The following is a 27,333-nucleotide window of genomic DNA, read 5'->3' on the forward strand; positions in this document are numbered from 1 at the left end:
CAATAATTGGGTTTTTTTTTTTTTTTTTTTGTTAAATCTGAGAAGGTTGTACCCTCCCTACGTTCCCAGGAAGACCTGTGCTAGCTCCCACCGCCAGGCGCACAGATGCTGACCACAAGTCTCTCATCAGCCAAGGATCAGGATCACTCCAGCTGAACCTCCACATCTCATCAGGCTCAAAGCAGGACATAAAGACAACATCAAGTGGTATGTACTGGATTCTCCTTGCAGGTCGCTGTAAATCTGCCCACATGCTGGACTAGAGGCTGTTCTTTGATGTATTTCTGAATAATCTAGATGGAAAGGTTTTCTAGCTGTGTTAAAGGTGGAGGTTTCTCAGGGCTGGAGACGGAGAAGCAAAAAAAAAAAAAAAAAAGGCTGTTGCTCAACTTTTTACAAGTAGTGCATGAATACATCATACATTTTCATTATTGAAGCACTTCAATAATATAGTCAGTTGCTTTTTCTACCTTCTGAAATAATCTTGGTTGAATTTGGCCAAATAGAAAAGCAAACCAGCTTTGTCTTGAGTTCAAATTGAGACAATCCTTTCATATTTGTGGTGAAGAGCGATACCTGGTGGTTTGATCTTTCTTTTGTTAAAAGTTTGACTTTGTGGTTATGCTGCATGTCTCCTGTTTAAGGAGCCAGCTTCTGGTTGTAAATCCTGCAGCTCCAGCAGATGCTAGTCACTTCTACATTTAGATTCTGTAGGGAAACACTTAGGAGATGATAATGAGGTGAATGCAAAACACTGCCTACTTTTCCTTGATGTTACTGGTCCTTTCACTTGTAAAAATAAGTTTTTATTTATTTTACTGAAACAGATTCACATGACTCCTTATGATAGCCGTGTGTCTGTTCACAGTACATGTAACCGTGTCACGGGTGGACACACGGCTCTATTGTTGTAAATTTTTTACGCTGTGAAAATATGTGACTTTGGGCCCCCAAGAAAAACATTCCCCCTCGACAGGATTATCCTGCTCTCTGTTGGCAAGGTAGACAGTCAGTGGCCCGTTTAGCTGATATTTGATATTAACTTGGTGCTGAAGGACACGGTGGGAACGCTGGAGGAAAAACATGCAACACACTGCAAATTAGTTGGATTAGTTTGTAATTAGTTATTACAAATCTATAGTAATAGTTTTTTTTTTCTGTGAAAACCTCTAAGGTTGTGTTTAATGTAATGTAACGTCATGTGTTAAAAAAAAGTGTGTAAACGAACCTTATTGTTTATTTCCACACAGGCAAATTCCATCCCAAACCAAAATGTTTCGAAAAATATACAAAACTTCTTATCACTACCAAAAGTGAGAGAAAAATAAATATTGGTCTGTTCAGAATATTAGCAGTTTTTTCACATTCCTATGAAAAACTCAAACATTTACTAGAGAAACAGAAAAAAAATGGCATTCCTGTGAATCACAGAGCTAACACTTAGTTCTCTAAATAGTGAGAACTGTTTCACATTTCTGCTGTATGGAGTTGACCAACTTCTATCACGTGAGAATCAGCCCAGAACATTTCTAAAAAAAAAAAAATGATGTCGTAGTTCTTGTGAAGCACTTTAGTCAGCTGACGTTGCTGTAAATGCACAATATAAATGAACTTTGACTTGACTTGACATGAAATCCCATAGTTCCTCTGCATTTCTTTGTTTTCTTTCAGAAATGACGTCAAACTCGCCATTTCTAGCATTCTTAAATTGTAGCTAAGGATTTGCCACGTGGAAATATAATAATTATGTAAAACTGAGACTGATCTGGTTGAACACATCAGCCTCAGTTTTTAATGTTAAAACATTTATTAAAAATGATGTGGATTGTATTAACAAACACACAACAAATTAAATAAAGTTCTACATGTTGCATGTTTGAAAACCAAGAAAAGCATTTTTCAACAGATTGTTGTGTTGCTTTTTACTCTAAGCGCTGTTTGCCAACTCTAGACTAATAGCTGTATTTTTGATAGATGGCCAACGTAATTACAGTCTGGGTTGTTTTTATAGGAACCTAAATCAAGTTGTGACTTGGCACAAAATTGATGGACAGAGATGCACCCTCTAACTCTATACAGGGCACATTTAGGGTTATGAGGTTACATCTGAAGCCTGATTACATTAGTGAAATACACTGCCTTGCAAAAATATTCCTTCCTCTTAAAGCGTTTTGTCTCGTTTCACCCAAAGACATCAATGTATTTTATTGGAATTTTATGCAATAAATCAGCACAAATGAGAAAAAAAAAACAAAAAAAAAAAACATGTGAATTGAGGAGCTAATTATAAACAGTTTTGAGATTCCAGAGTTTCTTTTGAGAGTGTTCACAAAGACTTACTTTGACGTTTGTCTAACCTGATGATAATGGCAAGCAGATGGGAATAATTTAGCAGTGCACTAACAATCAATTCCCTTTGTGTCAAAGTGTTTATGTTTAAGTGTCATTCTCCTTGAACTTATCAGCATATTATCAATCTTAAACTAATAAAATCTACAGATAATACTGATAAAAATGTGTCCTTTAACTCAACACATTGCCTTGTTTGCTAAACAAGTTATCAAATGTTATTCAATAAACTCCTTAGTTGGCACATTTACTTAAATGTCAGGCTGAAATCCAAACTACAAGTGTTTGGATGTTAATGGAAAAAGTAACTATATTCTGCCAGCCTACTGTAAACTGTCTCAGAAGCTCTTCACTAAATCAGAATGGTTTATCTTAGCAAAATGGGATTTCTTTTATTTAAACTGACATTTGAAGGATTTTTATTGACGGCTAATCACAAACTATGACACATGTAACTCTCTATTAATCATTTCTAGCCAGATGACTATGTTTTTTTTTTTTTTTTTTAAATAAAGGTCAATAATTACCTGAAACGTGAATCTTTCACTTTATCAGCAGATTCAGTCGGCTGAGTTGTCGACGTACAGAGTCAGATTTAGTCAAGTTTTAAGTTATTCATTGATTTTTTTTTTATTACGCGTGTGTGAGGATATGATCTGAGCTTTATACTGAAAAATTCAAGTGTTTTTTTTTTATATAAATCAACATTTTTAAATGTTTCAGATTTCAATATGTCCTGTTTTTAAGGTGTGCTGTATCTTTAAATATGAAATGAAGAAATCTATTTGACTATTATTCTGTTTTGCAACATTGACTCCAATTTGTATGTTTTTATATGATAAGGATTTTACTACTATAATTTCATTGTTACATGTTAAAATAATTATATTTACACAAAACCTCTAAAAGGAAAGGATAGGCTTCAAGTCTTTGTCCTTTTCCTGTGTGGGCATTTCATGTCCTTCCTTTGCATGCTTGGGTTTACTTAAATTTTCTTTGTTTCCTTGTCATGCAGGTTAAGTTAAGATGTTTCTGTAACCTGTCCAGATTTTACCCTTCTAAAACTATGGGAGTATTTAGGTGATAAGGCAGTACATGTTGCTCAGTACAGAGGAAGGAAAGAGCATTGACCTGGAAAGGATGAGCTGAATTTTTTGCCGCAGATGACACAAGCAAATGGTGTGCTCTGTCTCTAAAACTTGTCAGATTTTCAGTAATCAGTTTTTACTAGTTAATAATGTAAAATATATTTTTTAAATTGAGCTTGAGAAAAATCATGAAACTTCATAAACTTCAAAATGATTTTATTTTATTTTATTTTTTTTTGCAGATCTGACCAGCAAGACTTGAGATGTTTTTCTAGAATTTGTACCAAATGTGTGTTTTTATTTTATTTTATTTATTTTTTTAATTGTTCATAGAACAGCAGGAATGAGTATTCTGGACCTACATGAATACTTGAAACACTTTCAACATCTGTACACTCAGGGGATGAAAACAGCAAACTGCTGACAGTTTTTTTTATTTAAAGGTTTAATGAATAACAATTTACTCACTTAACTTTGTAACTAATGATTAATTGACTGAGCATTAATGTTTTAGCCCATGAGATAAGACTCCAGGGTGATGTCAAGCCAAAAGCATGTTTACAGATTATTTATTTTACATTTTATCATATGAAAACCATAAACTTTTATTCTATGGGTGTTTAAAGTAAAAAAAAAAATGGTTTTCACATTTTATTTTCTTACAAAGCAAAATCAAACGAGTGTGGCATACATTTGTATTCAACCACCATTACTCACGAGGTAATTGTGGTCAATTCCCCTGAATAAGATGTGAACAACCACTTGTTTTTCAAAAGACTGAATATGTGTAGTTTAATCTTTCAAACTAACAGCTTAAGCTGTTGGAAGGAAAACCCTAATATGTGAATAAATTATATCTTGATAAAAGGTCCAGAGAACTTATTTTAAAGCAAACATAAAGAGAAAAATTGTGATCAGATTCCACTGTGACCAATAGTTTATCATAATGCCGAACTGTATGTTCTAAGAACAGAATCACTTGTACTAAGGATTTAAAGCAAACATGTTTGCTCTTCATGTGAATTAAAACTTTGTAAGACAAATCAGTTTGTTAAAAAGCAGTCAAAGTAAAATGGAAAACTTTTGAAGACCATCAGAAAACCTGAAGAAATGTTGATGTAGATTACCTAAAGAGATTGTAGGTAGTCTAATAAGGGATGTCACAAAATTTATTGAATACAAAACAAAAGTTCCAATCTGTGGACATGCTGGTTTGCAAGCTGAATGTCCATCAGAATCTTCAAAGATGTCCAGATGAACTGAATGTCTTTGCTATGGAAGCTGTGCTATCTGGACGTCCTATCATATTGAACATTTTCACAATGAGTATCCGTGATGTTCTTTTACTCAAACTAATGGGTGTGTAATTTCTTTGGTCAGCTCAAAATGTACACCAGAGCATAACAATGTGCTGCCAGATTCACCGTACAGACATTACAAACTTTCTAAAGATAACTTCTGACAATTTAGAATGTTATTTGTAAGACTCATTTATTTTAGGAACTTTATCAGTAAGTGGAACACATTATATAGGTTGACTATACTAAAATGAATGTTTGAAAGCCTTTTTTTCCCTCTTAATTGTAATTAATTTTAATTTACTTCTGATGAAAACATGACATTTAAAATTAGAATATTTCCTCAGACCAATAAAAAAAGAACTATTTTTAAAAACAGAAACGTGGACTTAATAAAACACATGTTTATTACCTGCTTAATTGTTATATTTTTTAAAATGTACTTTAAATTTGACAGAAGAGACTCATTGGGAAGTATGATTTATTGAATATCACTGCATACTGAGATTAAATTACAGAGATAGACTCTATTATATTGGTGACCTCTAAAGTCAGGTGGTTGCACTGGATTTCATTTGGTGGTTTTGGAGAAAAATGAGACAAATACCAACGCACACCACACTTTTCAAATGTTTATTTCTAAAAATATTTACACTCGTACATCCCTTCTCCTTGCTTTCACTACTATGTGTAGCTTCGTGCTGGTGAAGCACATAGATTTAAAAAATAAAATAAAATATGCACTGAAGTTTATGATGTGAAAAACTGGAATAGATAAAACCTGTTTAAATGATTTAACAAATGATTGAATTCTTCTCTACTTTTTTTCTTTAGGTGTTCCGTAAAGATCTTCTTGCCATGTTTAATACCTCAACCATTAACAGAGAAGAGCTCCAGTGTCTTGGGTAAACAGTGACTGAGGACCCTCAGAGTTAAACCAAGAGTCAGATATGGGAAAAGTCTACAATATCAGTAAAAATGTGGGCCTTGGACTTCTGGTACTCGGAGTCAGCGCCGCGGTTACAATAATTGGTTTATCTATTGCTTATGATAAGCAAAGGGCCAAGACTCAAGGTAAGCCTGGAGATGAAGCTGATACGGGTAGCACATCTATACCGCCGACGACCCCCTTCACCCCAAGGGAACCCTGGGATTACTACAGACTTCCAGACTCTCTTGTCCCTCTGACCTACAATGTGACTCTATGGCCCAGACTGAAGCCCAACGCAGACAACATGTACATCTTCACTGGACATTCTTCTGTGGTCTTTAGGTGTAAAAAAGAAACAGATCTCATACTTATCCATGCCAACAAGCTGAACTTCACCATGTACGGTGGCAACCATGCGAAGCTGAGTGGCCAGGGTGAAGCTGCCGCGCCTGCCATACGGAGCACTTGGCTTGTGGTGAGGACGCAGTATCTTGTTGTTCAGCTGAGCAGCAAACTAGCCGTGGGAAAATCCTATGAGCTTTACACAGAATTTAGAGGAGAGCTGGCAGATGACCTGGAGGGTTTCTACAGGAGTGAGTACATGGATGACGGTGTAAAGAAGTAAGAAGTGATGGATCATTTTGCGCCATATTCACACTTTTGACTAAGAAGGCTTTGTTGTTCTATTTACCATCCTGCTGTCTGTTTTGTGGTTACGTTTAACTTGAACATTTCTCAGAGTTGTCGCCACCTCTCAGATGCAAGCAACGTATGCCAGAAAAGCGTTTCCCTGCTTTGATGAACCAGCCATGAAAGCAAATTTCAGCGTCACCATTATTCATGAGCGAGGCACCGTTGCTCTCTCCAACGGCAAGGAAATAGGTTGGTTTCAAAAATATATTTTTTTTTTACACTTTGTTCAAAATAAATATGCTAACACTTTAGCGAACAAAATAAATATGCTCAAGTGTTGTGTTTGAAGACAGACTGACATCACACTGTCATAAAAACGTCTTTATGGATATTTGTGACTGTTATTAAGTGTGATTTGGTAAATTATGACAGTTTTAATAAAATGTTGTCATTGTTTAAAATGCCTTTGTTGTGACAACTTGACATTAACCAAGAATCATCATCTGTCATAAATATGATGGGTATTAAATATCAAACGTTAACAAGTTATGTATCCGTGTATTAATACACACCCTGCCATTTGTTGTTAGACCATGACAATTGTGTCCTTAATATTTTTTCCTTATCAATCAAACGTGCTACCACTGTGTTTGATTGTTGGTATGAAGTTCGTTGTCTAAAATGTTCTCTTAGCTTCACTCCAGAAGTAACGGCATGCACATTTTCTAAAAAGTCTGTAGCTCTCCAATGGATGAAATTTTTGCCCAGGCTCTTTCGTGAATACTTATTTTAACTGAGTCAAGTGAGGCCTGCACTGCTTTAGATGTTGCTCTGGATTCTTCTTTGACCTCATAAATGAGTCGTCAATAAGGCCCTGAAGGGTTTCGTATAAGGGCCACTCATGGGAAGGTTCATCATTGCTCTGTATTTTTATGTCTGTCGATGATGGATCTCACTGTGATTCCCTAATATCCTTTGCTTTAGAAATAGCTTCATAACCAGGTACAGGCTGATAGATGGCAAAGATTTTGCTTGTCATCTGTACTTGAATTTATTTATTTATTTTTTATATTTGTCATATGTTGCTTTTAGAAAACAGTTCATGTGTCAGAGAGGTCCCGTTAAGGGATTTCTAGCAGGAATCAAGCCTGGGTGCAGTTTGGGAAATTGAAATCAGCTCATTAAAAAAGTTTGCTTAATCAAAACTAATTCATGATTTAACAAGTGCTAAGTTATTTTTCCAGAAAGGTTCAGGCTAGCACATGTTCTGTGTCTAATGTAAAAAAAATAATTTTATGAACTGAAATATTTAAGTGTGATTAAAAAAAGTAAGAAATGTGTAAGGTGAAATACGTTTTCACATTCCTTTATTGGAAGATTCATTGCTTTGAAATGCTTTAAGGTGACATTTCTGTTGTTACTATCAAACTGTAGATAATAAATGACTTGAACAATTTGTAAGAAAATCTGTAATGTTTCACTGTCAATGCCAACAGAGTGTCAAAGTCTGGCTTTTTGTTTTTGTCTTTGCACAGATTCTTCAGACTCCATCCGTGATAATGTTCAAGTCACAGTTACTGCATTTGAACCCACTCCGAAAATGTCCACCTACATATTAGCATTTGTCGTCTGTGAATTTGGCTACATTCAGTCAAACGACAGCAATTTGTTGGTGAGAATAAATGTCCTTGTTCTTGATGTTCATTTAAATATTCAGGGATAACCTCACGCTACTTAATTTGTGCACAAAATTTTCCTTAAAACAGCCAACCCACACCATTTCACCTAATTTGATTGTAATTTTCTTTACAGATTCGAATATGGGCTCGAAAAAAAGCCTTAAATGATGGGCAGGGCAATTATGCTCTTAATGTTACAGGACCGATCCTTCAGTTCTATGAGAGATACTACAACGCAACTTACCCGCTCTCTAAATCAGGTAGGTTACATGTAAAATAAATATTTTGTTACAAAGTAGTTGTGGGATGGAAATTTGTCTTCTTAAGTGCCTTTGGAACAATGGAGTAAAATAAAGAAGATGGTGTATTGATACACCATCTTAGCGTCCTTAAATATATGGACGCTAAGGCTAAAACTGAGGGCAGAGGTGTAGAAACCTTTCAGAATACTAACAGCCCAGCAAGATGAAGCTTTCATTTATATCTAAATAACCTTTTACAAATTAGTGTCCATCCAGTGAAGTTTGAATGCTCTGTGAGATCCTGAGTGAAATCAGCTTAAGCAAGAGTTAATTGACAAAATAAGAATGCTAATGCTATGGATAACCAAAACTCAAACTAAAAACAAGACGATGCTGAATGATTATGAGAGCAAAGTTTTTTTTTTTTTTTTTTTTTTGTATATTTCCTTAGTTATTCACTGTAATCTTGTGTGACATCTTCTCTAGTCAGGATGAAGCAAAACGAACCTATACTATGTGAAATGCTGTCTGCTTGGTTTTATAAAACAGTTTCCCTTGGTCTCTGTAGATCAGATCGCTCTTCCTGATTTCAATGCTGGAGCCATGGAAAACTGGGGTCTGGTGACATACCGGGAAACAGCCCTGCTCTATGACTCCAACCTTTCCTCCACAGGAAACAAAGAGAGGGTCGCAACTGTCATCTCTCATGAGCTCGCTCACATGGTATGCCATTCTTTTCTTCACAAACACCTTACTAACATGTCAGAGGTGTTGAGTATCTCAAGTACAGAAGGATTTTTCTGTTAAATCCGCTTCCTCTTTTTTCAAGTGGCTTTTAGGTTAGACCTATACCAGGCCTGTGTTGACCAGAATCAATCTATTAAGTCATTTTTGCTTTAAAGTTGCTAACTGAGATTTCATCATGACAAAATATTTGATTTTATTTTTTTTTTCCTAGTGGTTTGGAAACTTGGTGACTTTGCAGTGGTGGAATGACCTGTGGCTAAATGAAGGCTTTGCTTCATACGTGGAATACCTTGGAGTTGATTTTGTTGAACCCACCTGGAACATTGTAAGATTAAAAACAATGAAAAGCTCTCAAAGCCTTCACAGTGAATATGGCTGCAGAAAGTTTTGTCCTGACTCCTTTCTGCTTCAATCCAGAAAGACTACATCATTCTGTACGATGTTCAGAAAGTGTTTGCCATAGACGCCCTGGCCTCTTCTCACCCATTGTCCCGCAAAGAAGAGGAGGTTAATACGCCTGCCGAGATCAGTGAGATGTTCAACACCATCTCTTACAACAAGGTTGGATTTTTTTTAGGAAGTGGCAGCATTTACATACTTGCTTAGAAGAATGACCAACAAGCTTGATAAAGTTGTGATAATCACAGTCAGGGATTTATGTAGCTGTCCCTACATGATCTTGGCCCTGTAATTTGAGGCACTAATCCAACACAGTGTGTTTCGCCATTGTTCTGAATCAACAGTGTTTTCTTCATATGAAGTTCAAACTTCTTGAATTCTTGTGGTTTAGAAGTTTGTTCTTTTCAGGGTGCAGCGGTGCTTAGGATGCTGTCAGAGTTTCTCAGCGAGCCTGTGTTTGCCAAAGGACTCAGTGTGGGTAACAGCAACACCAAGAAACATTATTTCCATCTTCTTTGTGGTTAGATATCCTGCTAAATTCAATTTAAAAACAAAAGTGTTCATTTTATTTATTTTTATGAAGTTGCAACAACATTTGAAAGTGTGTACATGCTTTGACTAATACTTTCCAGAAACACCTTTTTTGGTTTAATGTTAACATCCAGTCATTTTAGGTTGATCTTCTATAATTTCCAGTGAATTTAATTAACCTGACATAGTTCACAGTTTTTTTAAAAGACACTGATCCCACCATTTCACTGGTGCTGTCACTTGTGAGTTTTTNGGCAAGCAGATGGGAATAATTTAGCAGTGCACTAACGATCAATTCCCTTTGTGTCAAAGTGTTTATGTTTAAGTGTCATTCTCCTTGAACTTATCAGCATATTATCCATCTTAAGCTAATAAAATCTACAGATAATACTGATAAAAATGTGCCCTTTTACTCATCACATTGCCTTGTTTGCTAAACAAGTTATCAAATGTTATTCAATAAACTACTTAGTTGGCACATTTACTTAAATGTCAGGCTGAAATCCAAACTACAAGTGTTTGGATGTTAATGGAAAAAGTAACTATATTCTGCCAGCCTACTGTAAACTGTCTCAGAAGCTCTTCACTAAATCAGAATGGTTTATCTTAGCAAAATGGGATTTCTTTTATTTAAACTGACATTTGAAGGATTTTTATTGACGGCTAATCACAAACTATGACACATGTAACTCTCTATTAATCATTTCTAGCCAGATGACTATGTTTTTTTTTTTTTTTTTTAAATAAAGGTCAATAATTACCTGAAACGTGAATCTTTCACTTTATCAGCAGATTCAGTCGGCTGAGTTGTCGACGTACAGAGTCAGATTTAGTCAAGTTTTAAGTTATTCATTGATTTTTTTTTTATTACGCGTGTGTGAGGATATGATCTGAGCTTTATACTGAAAAATTCAAGTGTTTTTTTTTTATATAAATCAACATTTTTAAATGTTTCAGATTTCAATATGTCCTGTTTTTAAGGTGTGCTGTATCTTTAAATATGAAATGAAGAAATCTATTTGACTATTATTCTGTTTTGCAACATTGACTCCAATTTGTATGTTTTTATATGATAAGGATTTTACTACTATAATTTCATTGTTACATGTAAAAATAATTATATTTACACAAAACCTCTAAAAAGAAACGATAGGCTTCAAATCTTTGCCCTTTTCCTGTGTGGACATTTCATGTCCTTCCTTTGCATGCTTGGGTTTACTTAAATTTTCTTTGTTTCCTTGTCATGCAGGTTAAGTTAAGATGTTTCTGTAACCTGTCCAGGTTTTACCCTTCTAAAACTATGGGAGTATTTAGGTGATAAGGCAGTACATGTTGCTCAGTACAGAGGAAGGAAAGAGCATTGACCTGGAAAGGATGAGCTCAATTTTTTGCCGCAGATGACACAAGCAAATGGTGTGCTCTGTCTCTAAAACTTGTCAGATTTTCAGTAATCAGTTTTTACTAGTTAATAATGTAAAATATATTTTTTAAATTGAGCTTGAGAAAAATCATGAAACTTCATAAACTTCAAAATGATTTTATTTTATTTTATTTTTTTTTGCAGATCTGACCAGCAAGACTTGAGATGTTTTTCTAGAATTTGTACCAAATGTGTGTTTTTATTTTATTTTATTTATTTTTTTAATTGTTCATAGAACAGCAGGAATGAGTATTCTGGACCTACACGAATACTTGAAACACTTTCAACATCTGTACACTCAGGGGATGAAAACAGCAAACTGCTGACAGTTTTTTTATTTAGAGGTTTAATGAATAACATTTTACTAATGATTAATTGACTGAGCATTAATGTTTTAGCCCATGAGATAAGACTCCAGGGTGATGTCAAACCGAAAGCATGCTTACATATCATTTATTTTACATTTTATCATATGAAAACCATAAACTTTTATTCTATGGGTGTTTAAAGTAAAAAAAAAAATGGTTTTCACATTTTATTTTCTTACAAAGCAAAATCAAACGAGTGTGGCATACATTTGTATTCAATCACCATTACTCACGAGGTAATTGTGGTCAATTCCCCTGAATAAGATGTGAACAACCACTTGTTTTTCAAAAGACTGAATATGTGTAGTTTAATCTTTCAAACTAACAGCTTAAGCTGTTGGAAGGAAAACCCTAATATGTGAATAAATTATATCTTGATAAAAGGTCCAGAGAACTTATTTTAAAGCAAACATAAAGAGAAAAATTGTGATCAGATTATATTGTGACCAATAGTTTATCATAATGCCAAACTGTATGTTCTAAGAACAGAATCACTTGTACTAAGGATTTAAAGCAAACATGTTTGCTCTTCATGTGAATTAAAACTTCGTAAGACAAATCAGTTTGTTAAAAAGCAGTCAAAGTAAAATGGAAAACTTTTGAAGACCATCAGAAAACCTGAAGAAATGTTGATGTAGATTACCTAAAGAGATTGTAGGTAGTCTAATAAGGGATGTCACAAAATTTATTGAATACAAAACAAAAGTTCCAATCTGTGGACATGCTGGTTTGCAAGCTGAATGTCCATCAGAATCTTCAAAGATGTCCAGATGAACTGAATGTCTTTGCTATGGAAGCTGTGCTATCTGGACGTCCTATCATATTGAACATTTTCACAATGAGTATCCGTGATGTTCTTTTACTCAAACTAATGGGTGTGTAATTTCTTTGGTCAGCTCAAAATGTACACCAGAGCATAACAATGTGCTGCCAGATTCACCGTACAGACATTACAAACTTTCTAAAGATAACTTCTGACAATTTAGAATGTTATTTGTAAGACTCATTTATTTTAGGAACTTTATCAGTAAGTGGAACACATTATATAGGTTGACTATACTAAAATGAATGTTTGAAAGCCTTTTTTTCCCTCTTAATTGTAATTAATTTTAATTTACTTCTGATGAAAACATGACATTTAAAATTAGAATATTTCCTCAGACCAATAAAAAAAGAACTATTTTTAAAAACAGAAACGTGGACTTAATAAAACACATGTTTATTACCTGCTTAATTGTTATATTTTTTAAAATGTACTTTAAATTTGACAGAAGAGACTCATTGGGAAGTATGATTTATTGAATATCACTGCATACTGAGATTAAATTACAGAGATAGACTCTATTATATTGGTGACCTCTAAAGTCAGGTGGTTGCACTGGATTTCATTTGGTGGTTTTGGAGAAAAATGAGACAAATACCAACGCACACCACACTTTTCAAATGTTTATTTCTAAAAATATTTACACTCGTACATCCCTTCTCCTTGCTTTCACTACTATGTGTAGCTTCGTGCTGGTGAAGCACATAGATTTAAAAAATAAAATAAAATATGCACTGAAGTTTATGATGTGAAAAACTGGAATAGATAAAACCTGTTTAAATGATTTAACAAATGATTGAATTCTTCTCTACTTTTTTTCTTTAGGTGTTCCGTAAAGATCTTCTTGCCATGTTTAATACCTCAACCATTAACAGAGAAGAGCTCCAGTGTCTTGGGTAAACAGTGACTGAGGACCCTCAGAGTTAAACCAAGAGTCAGATATGGGAAAAGTCTACAATATCAGTAAAAATGTGGGCCTTGGACTTCTGGTACTCGGAGTCAGCGCCGCGGTTACAATAATTGGTTTATCTATTGCTTATGATAAGCAAAGGGCCAAGACTCAAGGTAAGCCTGGAGATGAAGCTGATACGGGTAGCACATCTATACCGCCGACGACCCCCTTCACCCCAAGGGAACCCTGGGATTACTACAGACTTCCAGACTCTCTTGTCCCTCTGACCTACAATGTGACTCTATGGCCCAGACTGAAGCCCAACGCAGACAACATGTACATCTTCACTGGACATTCTTCTGTGGTCTTTAGGTGTAAAAAAGAAACAGATCTCATACTTATCCATGCCAACAAGCTGAACTTCACCATGTACGGTGGCAACCATGCGAAGCTGAGTGGCCAGGGTGAAGCTGCCGCGCCTGCCATACGGAGCACTTGGCTTGTGGTGAGGACGCAGTATCTTGTTGTTCAGCTGAGCAGCAAACTAGCCGTGGGAAAATCCTATGAGCTTTACACAGAATTTAGAGGAGAGCTGGCAGATGACCTGGAGGGTTTCTACAGGAGTGAGTACATGGATGACGGTGTAAAGAAGTAAGAAGTGATGGATCATTTTGCGCCATATTCACACTTTTGACTAAGAAGGCTTTGTTGTTCTATTTACCATCCTGCTGTCTGTTTTGTGGTTACGTTTAACTTGAACATTTCTCAGAGTTGTCGCCACCTCTCAGATGCAAGCAACGTATGCCAGAAAAGCGTTTCCCTGCTTTGATGAACCAGCCATGAAAGCAAATTTCAGCGTCACCATTATTCATGAGCGAGGCACCGTTGCTCTCTCCAACGGCAAGGAAATAGGTTGGTTTCAAAAATATATTTTTTTTTTACACTTTGTTCAAAATAAATATGCTAACACTTTAGCGAACAAAATAAATATGCTCAAGTGTTGTGTTTGAAGACAGACTGACATCACACTGTCATAAAAACGTCTTTATGGATATTTGTGACTGTTATTAAGTGTGATTTGGTAAATTATGACAGTTTTAATAAAATGTTGTCATTGTTTAAAATGCCTTTGTTGTGACAACTTGACATTAACCAAGAATCATCATCTGTCATAAATATGATGGGTATTAAATATCAAACGTTAACAAGTTATGTATCCGTGTATTAATACACACCCTGCCATTTGTTGTTAGACCATGACAATTGTGTCCTTAATATTTTTTCCTTATCAATCAAACGTGCTACCACTGTGTTTGATTGTTGGTATGAAGTTCGTTGTCTAAAATGTTCTCTTAGCTTCACTCCAGAAGTAACGGCATGCACATTTTCTAAAAAGTCTGTAGCTCTCCAATGGATGAAATTTTTGCCCAGGCTCTTTCGTGAATACTTATTTTAACTGAGTCAAGTGAGGCCTGCACTGCTTTAGATGTTGCTCTGGATTCTTCTTTGACCTCATAAATGAGTCGTCAATAAGGCCCTGAAGGGTTTCGTATAAGGGCCACTCATGGGAAGGTTCATCATTGCTCTGTATTTTTATGTCTGTCGATGATGGATCTCACTGTGATTCCCTAATATCCTTTGCTTTAGAAATAGCTTCATAACCAGGTACAGGCTGATAGATGGCAAAGATTTTGCTTGTCATCTGTACTTGAATTTATTTATTTATTTTTTATATTTGTCATATGTTGCTTTTAGAAAACAGTTCATGTGTCAGAGAGGTCCCGTTAAGGGATTTCTAGCAGGAATCAAGCCTGGGTGCAGTTTGGGAAATTGAAATCAGCTCATTAAAAAAGTTTGCTTAATCAAAACTAATTCATGATTTAACAAGTGCTAAGTTATTTTTCCAGAAAGGTTCAGGCTAGCACATGTTCTGTGTCTAATGTAAAAAAAATAATTTTATGAACTGAAATATTTAAGTGTGATTAAAAAAAGTAAGAAATGTGTAAGGTGAAATACGTTTTCACATTCCTTTATTGGAAGATTCATTGCTTTGAAATGCTTTAAGGTGACATTTCTGTTGTTACTATCAAACTGTAGATAATAAATGACTTGAACAATTTGTAAGAAAATCTGTAATGTTTCACTGTCAATGCCAACAGAGTGTCAAAGTCTGGCTTTTTGTTTTTGTCTTTGCACAGATTCTTCAGACTCCATCCGTGATAATGTTCAAGTCACAGTTACTGCATTTGAACCCACTCCGAAAATGTCCACCTACATATTAGCATTTGTCGTCTGTGAATTTGGCTACATTCAGTCAAACGACAGCAATTTGTTGGTGAGAATAAATGTCCTTGTTCTTGATGTTCATTTAAATATTCAGGGATAACCTCACGCTACTTAATTTGTGCACAAAATTTTCCTTAAAACAGCCAACCCACACCATTTCACCTAATTTGATTGTAATTTTCTTTACAGATTCGAATATGGGCTCGAAAAAAAGCCTTAAATGATGGGCAGGGCAATTATGCTCTTAATGTTACAGGACCGATCCTTCAGTTCTATGAGAGATACTACAACGCAACTTACCCGCTCTCTAAATCAGGTAGGTTACATGTAAAATAAATATTTTGTTACAAAGTAGTTGTGGGATGGAAATTTGTCTTCTTAAGTGCCTTTGGAACAATGGAGTAAAATAAAGAAGATGGTGTATTGATACACCATCTTAGCGTCCTTAAATATATGGACGCTAAGGCTAAAACTGAGGGCAGAGGTGTAGAAACCTTTCAGAATACTAACAGCCCAGCAAGATGAAGCTTTCATTTATATCTAAATAACCTTTTACAAATTAGTGTCCATCCAGTGAAGTTTGAATGCTCTGTGAGATCCTGAGTGAAATCAGCTTAAGCAAGAGTTAATTGACAAAATAAGAATGCTAATGCTATGGATAACCAAAACTCAAACTAAAAACAAGACGATGCTGAATGATTATGAGAGCAAAAATCTTTTTCTGTTTTTATTATTATATATTTCCTTAGTTATTCACTGTAATCTTGTGTGACATCTCCTCTAGTCAGGATGAAGCAAAACAAACCTATACTATGTGAAATGCTGTCTGCTTGGTTTTATAAAACAGTTTCCCTTGGTCTCTGTAGATCAGATCGCTCTTCCTGATTTCAATGCTGGAGCCATGGAAAACTGGGGTCTGGTGACATACCGGGAAACAGCCCTGCTCTATGACTCCAACCTTTCCTCCACAGGAAACAAAGAGAGGGTCGCAACTGTCATCTCTCATGAGCTCGCTCACATGGTATGCCATTCTTTTCTTCACAAACACCTTACTAACATGTCAGAGGTGTTGAGTATCTCAAGTACAGAAGGATTTTTCTGTTAAATCCGCTTCCTCTTTTTTCAAGTGGCTTTTAGGTTAGACCTATACCAGGCCTGTGTTGACCAGAATCAATCTATTAAGTCATTTTTGCTTTAAAGTGCTAACTGAGATTTCATCATGACAAAATATTTGATTTTATTTTTTTTTTCCTAGTGGTTTGGAAACTTGGTGACTTTGCAGTGGTGGAATGACCTGTGGCTAAATGAAGGCTTTGCTTCATACGTGGAATACCTTGGAGTTGATTTTGTTGAACCCACCTGGAACATTGTAAGATTAAAAACAATGAAAAGCTCTCAAAGCCTTCACAGTGAATATGGCTGCAGAAAGTTTTGTCCTGACTCCTTTCTGCTTCAATCCAGAAAGACTACATCATTCTGTACGATGTTCAGAAAGTGTTTGCCATAGACGCCCTGGCCTCTTCTCACCCATTGTCCCGCAAAGAAGAGGAGGTTAATACGCCTGCCGAGATCAGTGAGATGTTCAACACCATCTCTTACAACAAGGTTGGATTTTTTTTAGGAAGTGGCAGCATTTACATACTTGCTTAGAAGAATGAAAGTTGTGATAATCACAGTCAGGGATTTATGTAGCTGTCCCTACATGATCTTGGCCCTGTAATTTGAGGCACTAATCCAACACAGTGTGTTTCGCCATTGTTCTGAATCAACAGTGTTTTCTTCATATGAAGTTCAAACTTCTTGAATTCTTGTGGTTTAGAAGTTTGTTCTTTTCAGGGTGCAGCGGTGCTTAGGATGCTGTCAGAGTTTCTCAGCGAGCCTGTGTTTGCCAAAGGACTCAGTGTGGGTAACAGCAACACCAAGAAACATTATTTCCATCTTCTTTGTGGTTAGATATCCTGCTAAATTCAATTTAAAAACAAAAGTGTTCATTTTATTTATTTTTATGAAGTTGCAACAACATTTGAAAGTGTGTACGTGCTTTGACTAATACTTTCCAGAAACACCTTTTTTGGTTTAATATTAACATCCAGTCATTTTAAGTTGATCTTCTATAATTTCCAGTGAATTTAATTAACCTGACATAGTTCACATAGTTTTTTAAAAGACACTGATCCCACCATTTCACTGGTGCTGTCACTTGTGAGTTTTTTTTTTTTTTTTTTTTTTTAAGCATAGTGATGATTGACAGTTATTTAGTTGGTAGGTTTAGGACACACACACACAAAACAACGAAGGTTGAACAAGATTTTTCTTTCACATTGTCATGGACATGTTTGTCATAATGATTTATTAAATGCTTTACATGTTATTTCTTCCTGTTTTGTTTTCCTTATAGTCTTACCTCAATGAATTTGCCTATAGCAACACAGTACATACAGATCTGTGGGGTCATCTCCAACAGGTTTGTCAAAGTTCAAAGCTGACAGATGTGCTGTGCTTAATTTCATTTGGGTATCCAGAAAAAAATATAAAATACTTTTCTTCTTTTTTTCCCCCTTTTTTTCCTCCAGGCAGTTGCTGACACACCAGATTTGCATATTCCCTGCTCTGTACGTGACATTATGAACCGCTGGACTCTCCAAATGGGCTTCCCAGTGGTCACCATTAACACCAGAACAGGAGGAATCAGCCAGAAACACTTTTTGTTGGATCCAGATTCGAAAGTGGACAGGCCGTCCCAGTTCAAGTACAAATGCGTTTTCCTTTATTATTCTTCTTCAATTTGATAATGAACAATAAATTGGAGTTATTGAAGATGGCACACAAAATGAATAGCTTAAATCCTGGGCTGCTGCAACCTACACTGTTAACTTAGGTTAGTTAGAGTTACTTACAGCTACTAAAACCCAGAATTAAAGTTAGGAGAAAATGTAAAAGTTACACAAGACCAATAAAAAGAAAAAAAAATATTACAGAAAACTTGACCTGTTAACAAGGTTGTCCATGTTTTTTCCGGACTTTGTAAATTACACTTAATACTGGGCGCCTTGTATCAATGCAATGTGACATGGAGGCAATCAGCTTGTCGCTTTACAGAGATATAAATGAAACTTGCTGTAAACCATGACAATGAAAGAAACTTCCTTTATAATTTTTTTTTTTTAATTCAACAATTGAATTTGTGCTAATGCTGGAGTCATGAGATTTCCCAGAAGTTAATGATTTGGATCAGGTTCAAAAGCCGCCACTTTCTAAATCTGAAAGTTGTACTTTGTTAGTCCCAGTGGGTAATTTATTTGTAGCCTTTCAGTCCTGCGATTACCATTTGTGTCTGGGCTGAAACTGTAACTTTTAAGGCTTTTTTCTTGAAATTACATATTCGGTAGCAGAGCTAATGAGAGCGATCTAAATGCAGCCACTATGCTATATTTTTTACACTGTTAAACAGAAATGACATTCTAGCACAACACAAAACAGTCTGGATAAATTACACATCAAACCACTCTTCATAATTTACATTATGCATTTCATGATATCGTAAAAAAATAAATAAGACGTAAAGGTAAATAAATAAATAAATAAAGAAAGAAAGAATTCAATCTATTTAGAATTAGGGCTCAACCTGCATGATTTACAGAAGTAACCTTTGGAGCCAATAATGCAAAGTGAGTTTTCTTGCGAGATTCTGTAAGATTTAAAGAAACTTAGGCTTGAAATATTTCACTCCATGTATGATATACATGTAGAGTGAAATATGTTTCAAATTCATTAAAATACAACTGCAGGTCTCCAAATATCATTTTTATAGGAATCCTGAAAAACATTTTATTATCAGAGTTAGACATAGTAAATGCAACAAGCTGAATATTGTTTAGAAATATTAATAAACATATTGACATTAAGATTGTATCTTTTTATTTTTCTGTTTAGTTATACATGGTTTGTCCCAATAAAATGGATGAAAAATGGAGTGGATCAGCAACAATACTGGCTTCTGAATAAAACAGGTACGTTCACAGCGACATGCGCAGCAATGTCAGAAGTGTGAGAGCTCTGGAACAACATCTTTGACTTTTAACTCAGGGGTGAAACTAAATGCATGTTAATGTTCCTTAATACAATGCAAATCCTCCAAGACACCCATGCTCAGATGAGAGTTTCTGGACAGGAATGGGTACTAGCAAACACAAACGTGTCTGGCTACTTCAGGATTAACTATGATGCTGACAACTGGGATCGTCTCCTCTCTCAGCTCGACACCAGTCACCAGGTAGGCAATGTACTATTTTCACTGACATTATTCTGTGTACACTAACGGGTCGGATAAACTGGTTGTCTGCATCAAAATGCAAACCTCTCCATGAGTTTTATTAAAGTAAAGCCTCTTCACGTATTTGCATTGGCTTCTTTTCTTCTGTCAGGCTTTATCTGTCATGAACCGAGCTCAGATCATCGATGATGCATTTAATCTGGCAAGGTGAAAAAAAAAGTCATGAAAAAAATTCCACAATGTTTTTTTTTTTTTTTTTTTTTGCAAGCATATAAAATACTTCTTTCTTTCATTTAGGGCAAAACTGATCCCCACGACATTGGCTCTGAGAACTACTCAATACCTGTCAAAAGAGAGAGACTATATCCCCTGGGCGTCAGCCCTGAGAAACCTTCGGTACTATATCCTCATGTTTGATCGCACCGAAGTCTACGGACCTTTGCAGGTTGATTTTATTTTGTGCTAAAAAGGACAAGCTCTTAGAGATAAAATGAAATTTCTAACCCCAAATATTCATTGTTACATTTCTGTTTTAGGCATACCTCAAGAAACAAATCGAACCACTTTTTGAATACTTTGAAACAGTCACAACAAACTGGACCAAAACACCAATAGAACACTCAGACCAGTAAGCAATAAGCGTGCACATAACATCTCTGACAGATACATTTTAACTTGAACTCCTCATAGTTTTAGATGCTTCTTTTCAGATATAATCAGATCAATGCTGTTTGGATGGCGTGTAGTATGGGTGTGGAGTCCTGCAGGAAACAAGTCAGCAGCTGGTTTAGACTGTGGATGGGCAACCCAGATCACAACCCGTGAGTATGAAGGAAATCGTATCTGTTTGTGCTTAAAAACATCCTATTTTTCCTCACAGAAATTACTGTGGAGAGCGTGTTTACCTAAGTAATGACCTTCACCTTCATTGACTATATTTCTCCAGTTGACCTCATAATTTACTTCCTACATTTTAAGGTCCCAAATGAGGGATTTAACGAGTACGAAGGAATGTGTTGTTTGAATGCCCGCCAATAAATTTATCTCATATGAATGTTTCTTTTGTGGTTCTAAAATTCATAAATATCTCATTAGTTTATTCAACATAGACTGGGAACCTGTCCAGCAATTTGAAGGAATGATTACATGTTTAAATCTTTGACTGTAAAATCACCTCCAGTCACAAAAATATATATTTTATGTCTGTCTCCAGTTTAAGAGACCTTTAAAAAAATAAAATAAAAAAAAGTCTGTTATTTGTGGTGTAACGTCCAGTGATGATTAGTCAATCATCACTGTCTGACTAATTAGTCCCTGTGGTGTCTCCTCTTCTCTCAGACAGTCTCTTGGTGAGTTGTGACTCTGAGTCAGTATGAAATGCAATAAATGTTGTTGTTTTTTTTCTACTTCTTTCATTTGAATTTTATGGGAAATTCCTGCAAAGATATTTTTGTGTGGTTTTGTTTTCCGCCATATCTTGGATACACGTTGTACGTCACTTTGTATTTCTAAATACTTTCACCATCATATCCAAATTGGTTCCAAATGCATAGTCAGAAGCCACCAAGACGACAGAAACACCTTTGTTAAAAGCAAACAGCCTTCTGGTCTGATTAACCTTCTGACCGAAGTAACAGCTGTTTGTGCCAGTATTTCCCCCGCCAGCCAAACCTCGAGGCAGGACTGTGGGAACTGCATGAGCAAAAGGGCTCAGTAAGATTTGTGAGTGAGACAACAGACCAATTTAGGAACGCCATTTAGTAGCAGTTCTGGTGTTGAAATTTGTCGAGTAAAGTAGTTAAGAGAATTCCAGCTCCTTTTGTCTTCTTTCTTCTCTCAAATTGACATAGAGATTAAAATCCAAATTAGGCAGCAGCACTTATTTCTATAGGCTCTTGGGAGCTGGATAAACTCAGCTTAGATAAGAATCTTTTGAATTTTCTGTTTATAAAACTTTCCCTGTTTAGATATTGTGTATACAGTAGAAATGTTGCAGTCTCCTTGTACCTCAGATTTGGCTTTTTTTTTGAGGGAGGTGGAGTGGAGACATGACGGTCAGGATTCAAACAGGCTACGTCACTTAGTATGAGGCATCCGCTCTATCTGTACTCCTCACAATGCCCCCTATTTCTTTTTGCTTACTTAAATAATTGGTGCTTAAATCTTCTTGTGATCATTGATAAGATACATATTCAATTATGTTGATTACCAGTACCCTTTGATTCATTATATTTTACTGACATACTTATTTTAGTGTTCTAGCTATTATTAACCCTGAAACATGCAAAGAACTCTCTCTGCTTTTTTGAATTTTTGTTTGTGATAGAAATTGTTAGACATGCAGAAAGATAATTCATTCTTCTGATCTCTTATTCATTCTACTGACCAGGATTCCTTCCGACTTGAAAGCCACAGTTTACTGCAGCGCTATTGGCTTTGGTGGTGCTGAAGAATGGGACTTTGCCTGGAAGATGTTTCAGAACGCGTCTCTGGCATCGGAAGCTTCCAGACTCAGGTCGGCTCTGGCCTGCACCAAAACACCGTGGCTCTTGAACAGGTGGGTGCTGCTTTTGCATCCTGTGCTTTCCCAGCAGCATTATCATGGCTAGCTGCTTATTAAAGACGTTAAAGTGTTTAATCACAAAGTTAAATTCAATTTCACTTATTTCCTCCCAGTTTTTTTTCACCATTAATCTTACGTTTCTAGGGGCTATGGTCCCAGTTGCTTCTGTGGAGTAGGTGGAAGTTTTTATAAATGAATAATTCGGAGCTGATTTTGCAAATACTCTTTCAATTAGAAATATTTTCATGTGTAACTTAGTAGGATCTTTAAGAATTTGATAAATAAAATAAAAATCTGATGTTTAATTGACATTATGTCAAAACAACAAATAGAAATTTGCTAAATGATCCAGTTTGATGTATGGTGATCTGTTATGAAAAGTGTTTATTTACTTACTAATTATTTAGAACATTTAGACAAACTTTAGCAAATTTGCAGTCAGTTTAATCATCAATATACTTCAAGTATACTTGAAGATCACCATATACGTTAAAGGCCATTACTTTCACATTAGATACATTTTCTGTTAGTATAATGGCCTAAAAATCTAAATACATCTTAAATGCATTAATTGGATTGGTCAGTAGAGAGCAGCTGGTGAGAACTGTTGATGTATCTTCTTCTTCCTGAAGGGGCGTGTCATCTGTCAGCGGAATATGTCAACAGCTTCTGTTCCTGAGTGAAGTTCAAATATGGAAGGGTAGCTCAGGAGATAAGATCAAGCAAGACGTGATTTGCAAATGATCTTAACCATTATCATCGCTTAAAAGCTACAGACATCATTCAGTTTTAGATATGATGAGAAAGCTGCAAATTTGAGTGAGGTTGCATAAAACCCTAGAGCAGTGGTTCCCAAACTTTTTCTTCCCCTAGGGGGCGCGCCCCACAGTTTGGGAACCTCTGCCCTAGACCAAGATGAGTGTTAGCAGTAGCTCTCAAAGTCTCTGGCAAAAGGGTTCGAGATGTAATTATTGTTGTTTTTTTCTTCCTGCTGGAAGTAACCATCCAAATTCTGCCTCCTAATTTTTTATACTTCTTCTATTTGGTGACTCTGTTTCGAGGCAGGTATCTGGAATATACCCTCGATCCGAACAAGATACGAAAGCAAGATGTCACCTCCACCATCCAATCCATCGCAAATAATGTCATAGGAATGCCACTGGCTTGGAACTTTGTCAGAGCAAAATGGAGTTACATCTTCCAACAGTAAGAGGACGCTTCAATAAAAACAAAAAGCACATTACAGCATCACAGTCCAGAGGTTTTTGGGGAAGATTTCATGTGATTTATAAATACAAAGTAGTGCATAAATGTGAAGACAAAGAAAGGGGATACATGGTTTCAAATTCAACCCACTTTTAATCTAATACCGCTGAATAAAATTTGTTTAGATTAAACTTTTTACTTATGTTAGATAGCCAAGTCCAGAGCTGAATCCAGATGAGAATTTATGATCAAATATCTCTCCCTCCTGTCAGAGTGAGCGTGGCAAAAAAGAACAAACTAGTACTTCAGGCAAATCTGGTAAAGACAAACCCCTAAAAACTTGCAGCAAAAGAATGCTGAAGCTTTCTGAGGAAAAAAAACAAAAACAGAATGTCTCTTTAAAATCACACACTGGTTTTAACTGACTCGTGTTGCCGAGAAAAACAAGTTTTCTGCAGATATAATCATACCTTCTTTCAACGGTTATTCACAATCACGTCATAATATACCAGAATCCTATTTCTAGTGCACATTATTTTTGAGCTGGTTTTGGGATATTACACAAGTCACACATCAACTAGTTCATTTTTGTGTGTGTGCAATTTTAGCTCTTTGGTTCAATGCTATTTTTTGTCGAAGGTACGGAAGAGGATCTTTTTCCTTCTCTAATCTCATCAGTGGAATCACACTGAGGTTTTCCACAGAATTTGAGTTGCAGGAGGTATGCAGCCCACACAGCCACAAGCACACTAAACTACACCCGGGATTTTCCTGAGGCTATTTAAAGGAAAATAAATGCAATATATGCAGAGGTTCAGCTGTTTGTTTTCTTCTTCTTCTTCTCTCTCCCAGCTGAAGAAATTCAAAGAAGAGAACCTCCATGTTGGTTTTGGCTCAGCTACCATGGCACTTGAGCAAGCCATCGAAAAGACGACAGCCAACATAAAATGGGTGACAGAAAATAAAGCTGACGTGCTCAGTTGGTTTACTGAGCAGACTGTGAAATGAAATTTCAGACGACATGCAGCTTTTGTATTTTCTGGGATTTATAATTGAGAAAAACAGTAATGTAAATGAAAAATACAGCAAAATCTGCACAAAGACGTTCAGTTGTGATGCATTAATAGCGTCAGAAGCAGAAACAGTCTTCACTTTTTTTTATGATATCCTCACACTATATTTTAAAGATAATGATGTATGCAGAGTGTGATTTACTCTATATTCAATAAAGACGACACACTGATCTGGTATGAGGCAGAAGCTAAGATCATTAACTATGACTGATTTAATGCAGATTCTGATAAGTGTCATGCAAACTTCACACTGTGAATCAAATTTGTTTTCTTAAAATATCATCATTAAATAAATGAATAATAAAAAAAACAACTTTCTTGCTTTCTGTGTTTGAGTACTGATCTAAAACATTTCACAACTAGATACTGTTGTAAAGCTTAACAATAAAGAAAATGGCATAAAAAATATATCCCAAAAAGTCTTTGTAGCATCAGTTGTACCTAAAGGCTTAAAATGTTCAAACATATAGATTATATCAGTATCAATATTCTAGATTATACAAAGAACTGTTTAAATTTTCAGGGAACACCATCCGATGTGCAGTCAGCTGTCATCTGGTGTTTCAACACATCCACATTATAACAGATTAGAGTAATAGTTGTGTTATTTGTGTGGTGCACAATTAATCAAACAGGTACAACATGAAGGAGAAATTAACAGTTGTATGGTGAGTATGTGGCAGAACCTCAAATCAAATTCTGCTTAAGGGCCCCATAAATCTTTGGGTGAGCTCTGTCTGCAGGCTGAAACCTGCTGCCAGAGGAGATATGTTATTTTGTCTATGCAGTGCTTTGCAAAACCAGACTTTTTTTTTATGATAAACTGATGTAAAGTTGTGCTTAAGCGTGATCTGATCTCAGTATAACTATAGTTGTTCTATGAAGAACTGTTTAAGTTGTAGATGGTTGATAGAAAACCTTAATGAACACATAAGACAGGTCAGAGATACATTAAATAAAGGCTAAGTTGTGAAATAAAGTACTGTGTTTGTACTTTTCATCTTCATCTTTCTTGCTGTAAGACTTGTCTTCATCCAGGCTCTTCCTGATTGCCTTCACTTTCTGCTCCTCTTCCTCTTTTTTTACGTAATATATAGATATTACCTTTATAGATAAATGGATATATTTTGTCTTGTTTTAAAAGAAGATACATATAAATATGTGTGAATGTGTTTTGTCTTTCAAAACTTCTAAACATGCATTGTGTTTTTCGCTCTGCATAGGGAAACGCAATGCAGTCAACAATTTTACTATACAAATAAAACTAACAAACAAAAAAAAATCACCTTAAATTTGAGCAAAGAAACTCAGTAAACTGTTTTATTGAAACAACACTGGTGTTATGAGAGCCTTCAGAGATATTTTGCACAAAAATAAAATTAAATAAAAATAACCACTATATTTTTAATTTGCAACCAAACGTTGTTTATGGTGATATAATGAGATGAAACTCTGTTAACCAGTTTCTCCATAGTTCCTTATTAAGCTGAGTGAGGGATGTTTCAGGGGGGACAGGACTTCACAGCAGGGGGGATGGCTGTGTGAGGATTCTCTCTCTGAGGCCAGATTATGCTGCAGTAAAATAACGCTCTAGTAGAGGAAGTCTTAAAAAAAACATCTCAATTTTATATTTTCTCCAAAACCTTTTAGCTATGTTATTTCATTGGTTTCACCAGATACTCCATAACTTAAAGCTCAATAAAACTTATTCCAGATTCTTCTAATAGTACAAACACTAGAATTACTACTAGATGCTTTAAGGTGCTTCTAAGAGTTAGTAAAATAGATTTACAGCTAATTCATGAGTTTTAAGAGAAATCTTGTTTAAACTTTACCACATATGGAAACATAGTTTTCCATGAACATGATCAGAAAGACGTCACATCCAGTTACACCACTTCCCACATTGACACATGCTGTTATGTCACTTCCCACATTGACACATGCTATTATGTCACTTCCCACATTGACACATGCTGTTATGTCACTTCCCACATAGACACATGCTGTTATGTCACTTCCCACATAGACACATGCTGTTATGTCACTTCCCACATTGACACATGCTATTATGTCACTTCCCACATAGACACATGCTGTTATGTCACTTCCCACATAGACACATGCTGTTATGTCACTTCCTTGTGGCAGGAGGGGGCGTGATTACTCCATATTTGGAGTGGGACTTTCACGCCCATCCCAACCCCACCCCATGTTAAAAAGGGTGGGGTTTTGAGGGAAGGATTAGCATCATGGTACCCGTCTTGTCTTGATTTATGGGTGTGTCATCTGTCAAATTTGAATTTTACAAAAGGATGCCCTGTAAGTTTTTTTTTTCCATGCCTGTAATGACATTTTCATCGTCCCCCACCAAATTATACATTCTTCCCTCACAAAGGGAGATCTTTTGGCTCTGTAAGTGGCATACTGCTGTGACAGATACAGTCTAATCAACAAGAGTGTTCCGTTAGTATTTTGACACACCTGGCTTACTTTTCTTCATCTGAATGATCTTTATAAGGTCAGATTCTT

The 27,333-nt window shown here is 35.8% G+C and overlaps 1 protein-coding gene across 1 annotated transcript; it reads left to right on the top strand.

Moving 5' to 3' along the window:
• The first annotated feature begins 42 nt into the window (after window positions 1–42).
• LOC103149871 (aminopeptidase N-like) lies at window positions 43–25,124 on the top strand. The gene is made up of 29 exons (XM_007569227.2): window positions 43–207; window positions 5,570–6,287; window positions 6,406–6,548; window positions 7,835–7,971; window positions 8,112–8,238; window positions 8,789–8,943; window positions 9,179–9,292; window positions 9,385–9,528; window positions 9,775–9,886; window positions 13,421–14,051; window positions 14,170–14,312; window positions 15,599–15,735; window positions 15,876–16,002; window positions 16,553–16,707; window positions 16,942–17,055; window positions 17,148–17,291; window positions 17,523–17,588; window positions 18,085–18,150; window positions 18,260–18,435; window positions 19,620–19,696; window positions 19,826–19,959; window positions 20,111–20,166; window positions 20,257–20,404; window positions 20,496–20,587; window positions 20,670–20,780; window positions 22,349–22,516; window positions 23,588–23,728; window positions 24,368–24,449; window positions 24,581–25,124. The coding sequence occupies exons 2-29, from the start codon at window positions 5,686–5,688 to the stop codon at window positions 24,734–24,736; spliced, it is 4,458 nt and encodes a 1,485-aa protein (XP_007569289.2). The 5' UTR covers window positions 43–207; window positions 5,570–5,685; the 3' UTR covers window positions 24,737–25,124.
• Window positions 25,125–27,333: the final 2,209 nt, after the last annotated feature.

Source organism: Poecilia formosa, unplaced genomic scaffold, assembly GCF_000485575.1.
Source record: "Poecilia formosa unplaced genomic scaffold, Poecilia_formosa-5.1.2 Scaffold238, whole genome shotgun sequence".
Taxonomy (NCBI): Eukaryota; Metazoa; Chordata; class Actinopteri; order Cyprinodontiformes; family Poeciliidae; genus Poecilia; species Poecilia formosa.

Excerpts from the sequence above, each read along its gene's own strand:
- LOC103149871 (XM_007569227.2), top strand. The coding sequence starts at position 5,686 with ATGGGAAAAGTCTACAATATCAGTAAAAATGTGGGCCTTGGACTTCTG. Across the intron at positions 8,239-8,788 it reads TTACCCGCTCTCTAAATCAG|ATCAGATCGCTCTTCCTGAT; the intron begins GTAGGTTACATG and ends TGGTCTCTGTAG. Across the intron at positions 19,960-20,110 it reads AGCTCGACACCAGTCACCAG|GCTTTATCTGTCATGAACCG; the intron begins GTAGGCAATGTA and ends TTCTTCTGTCAG.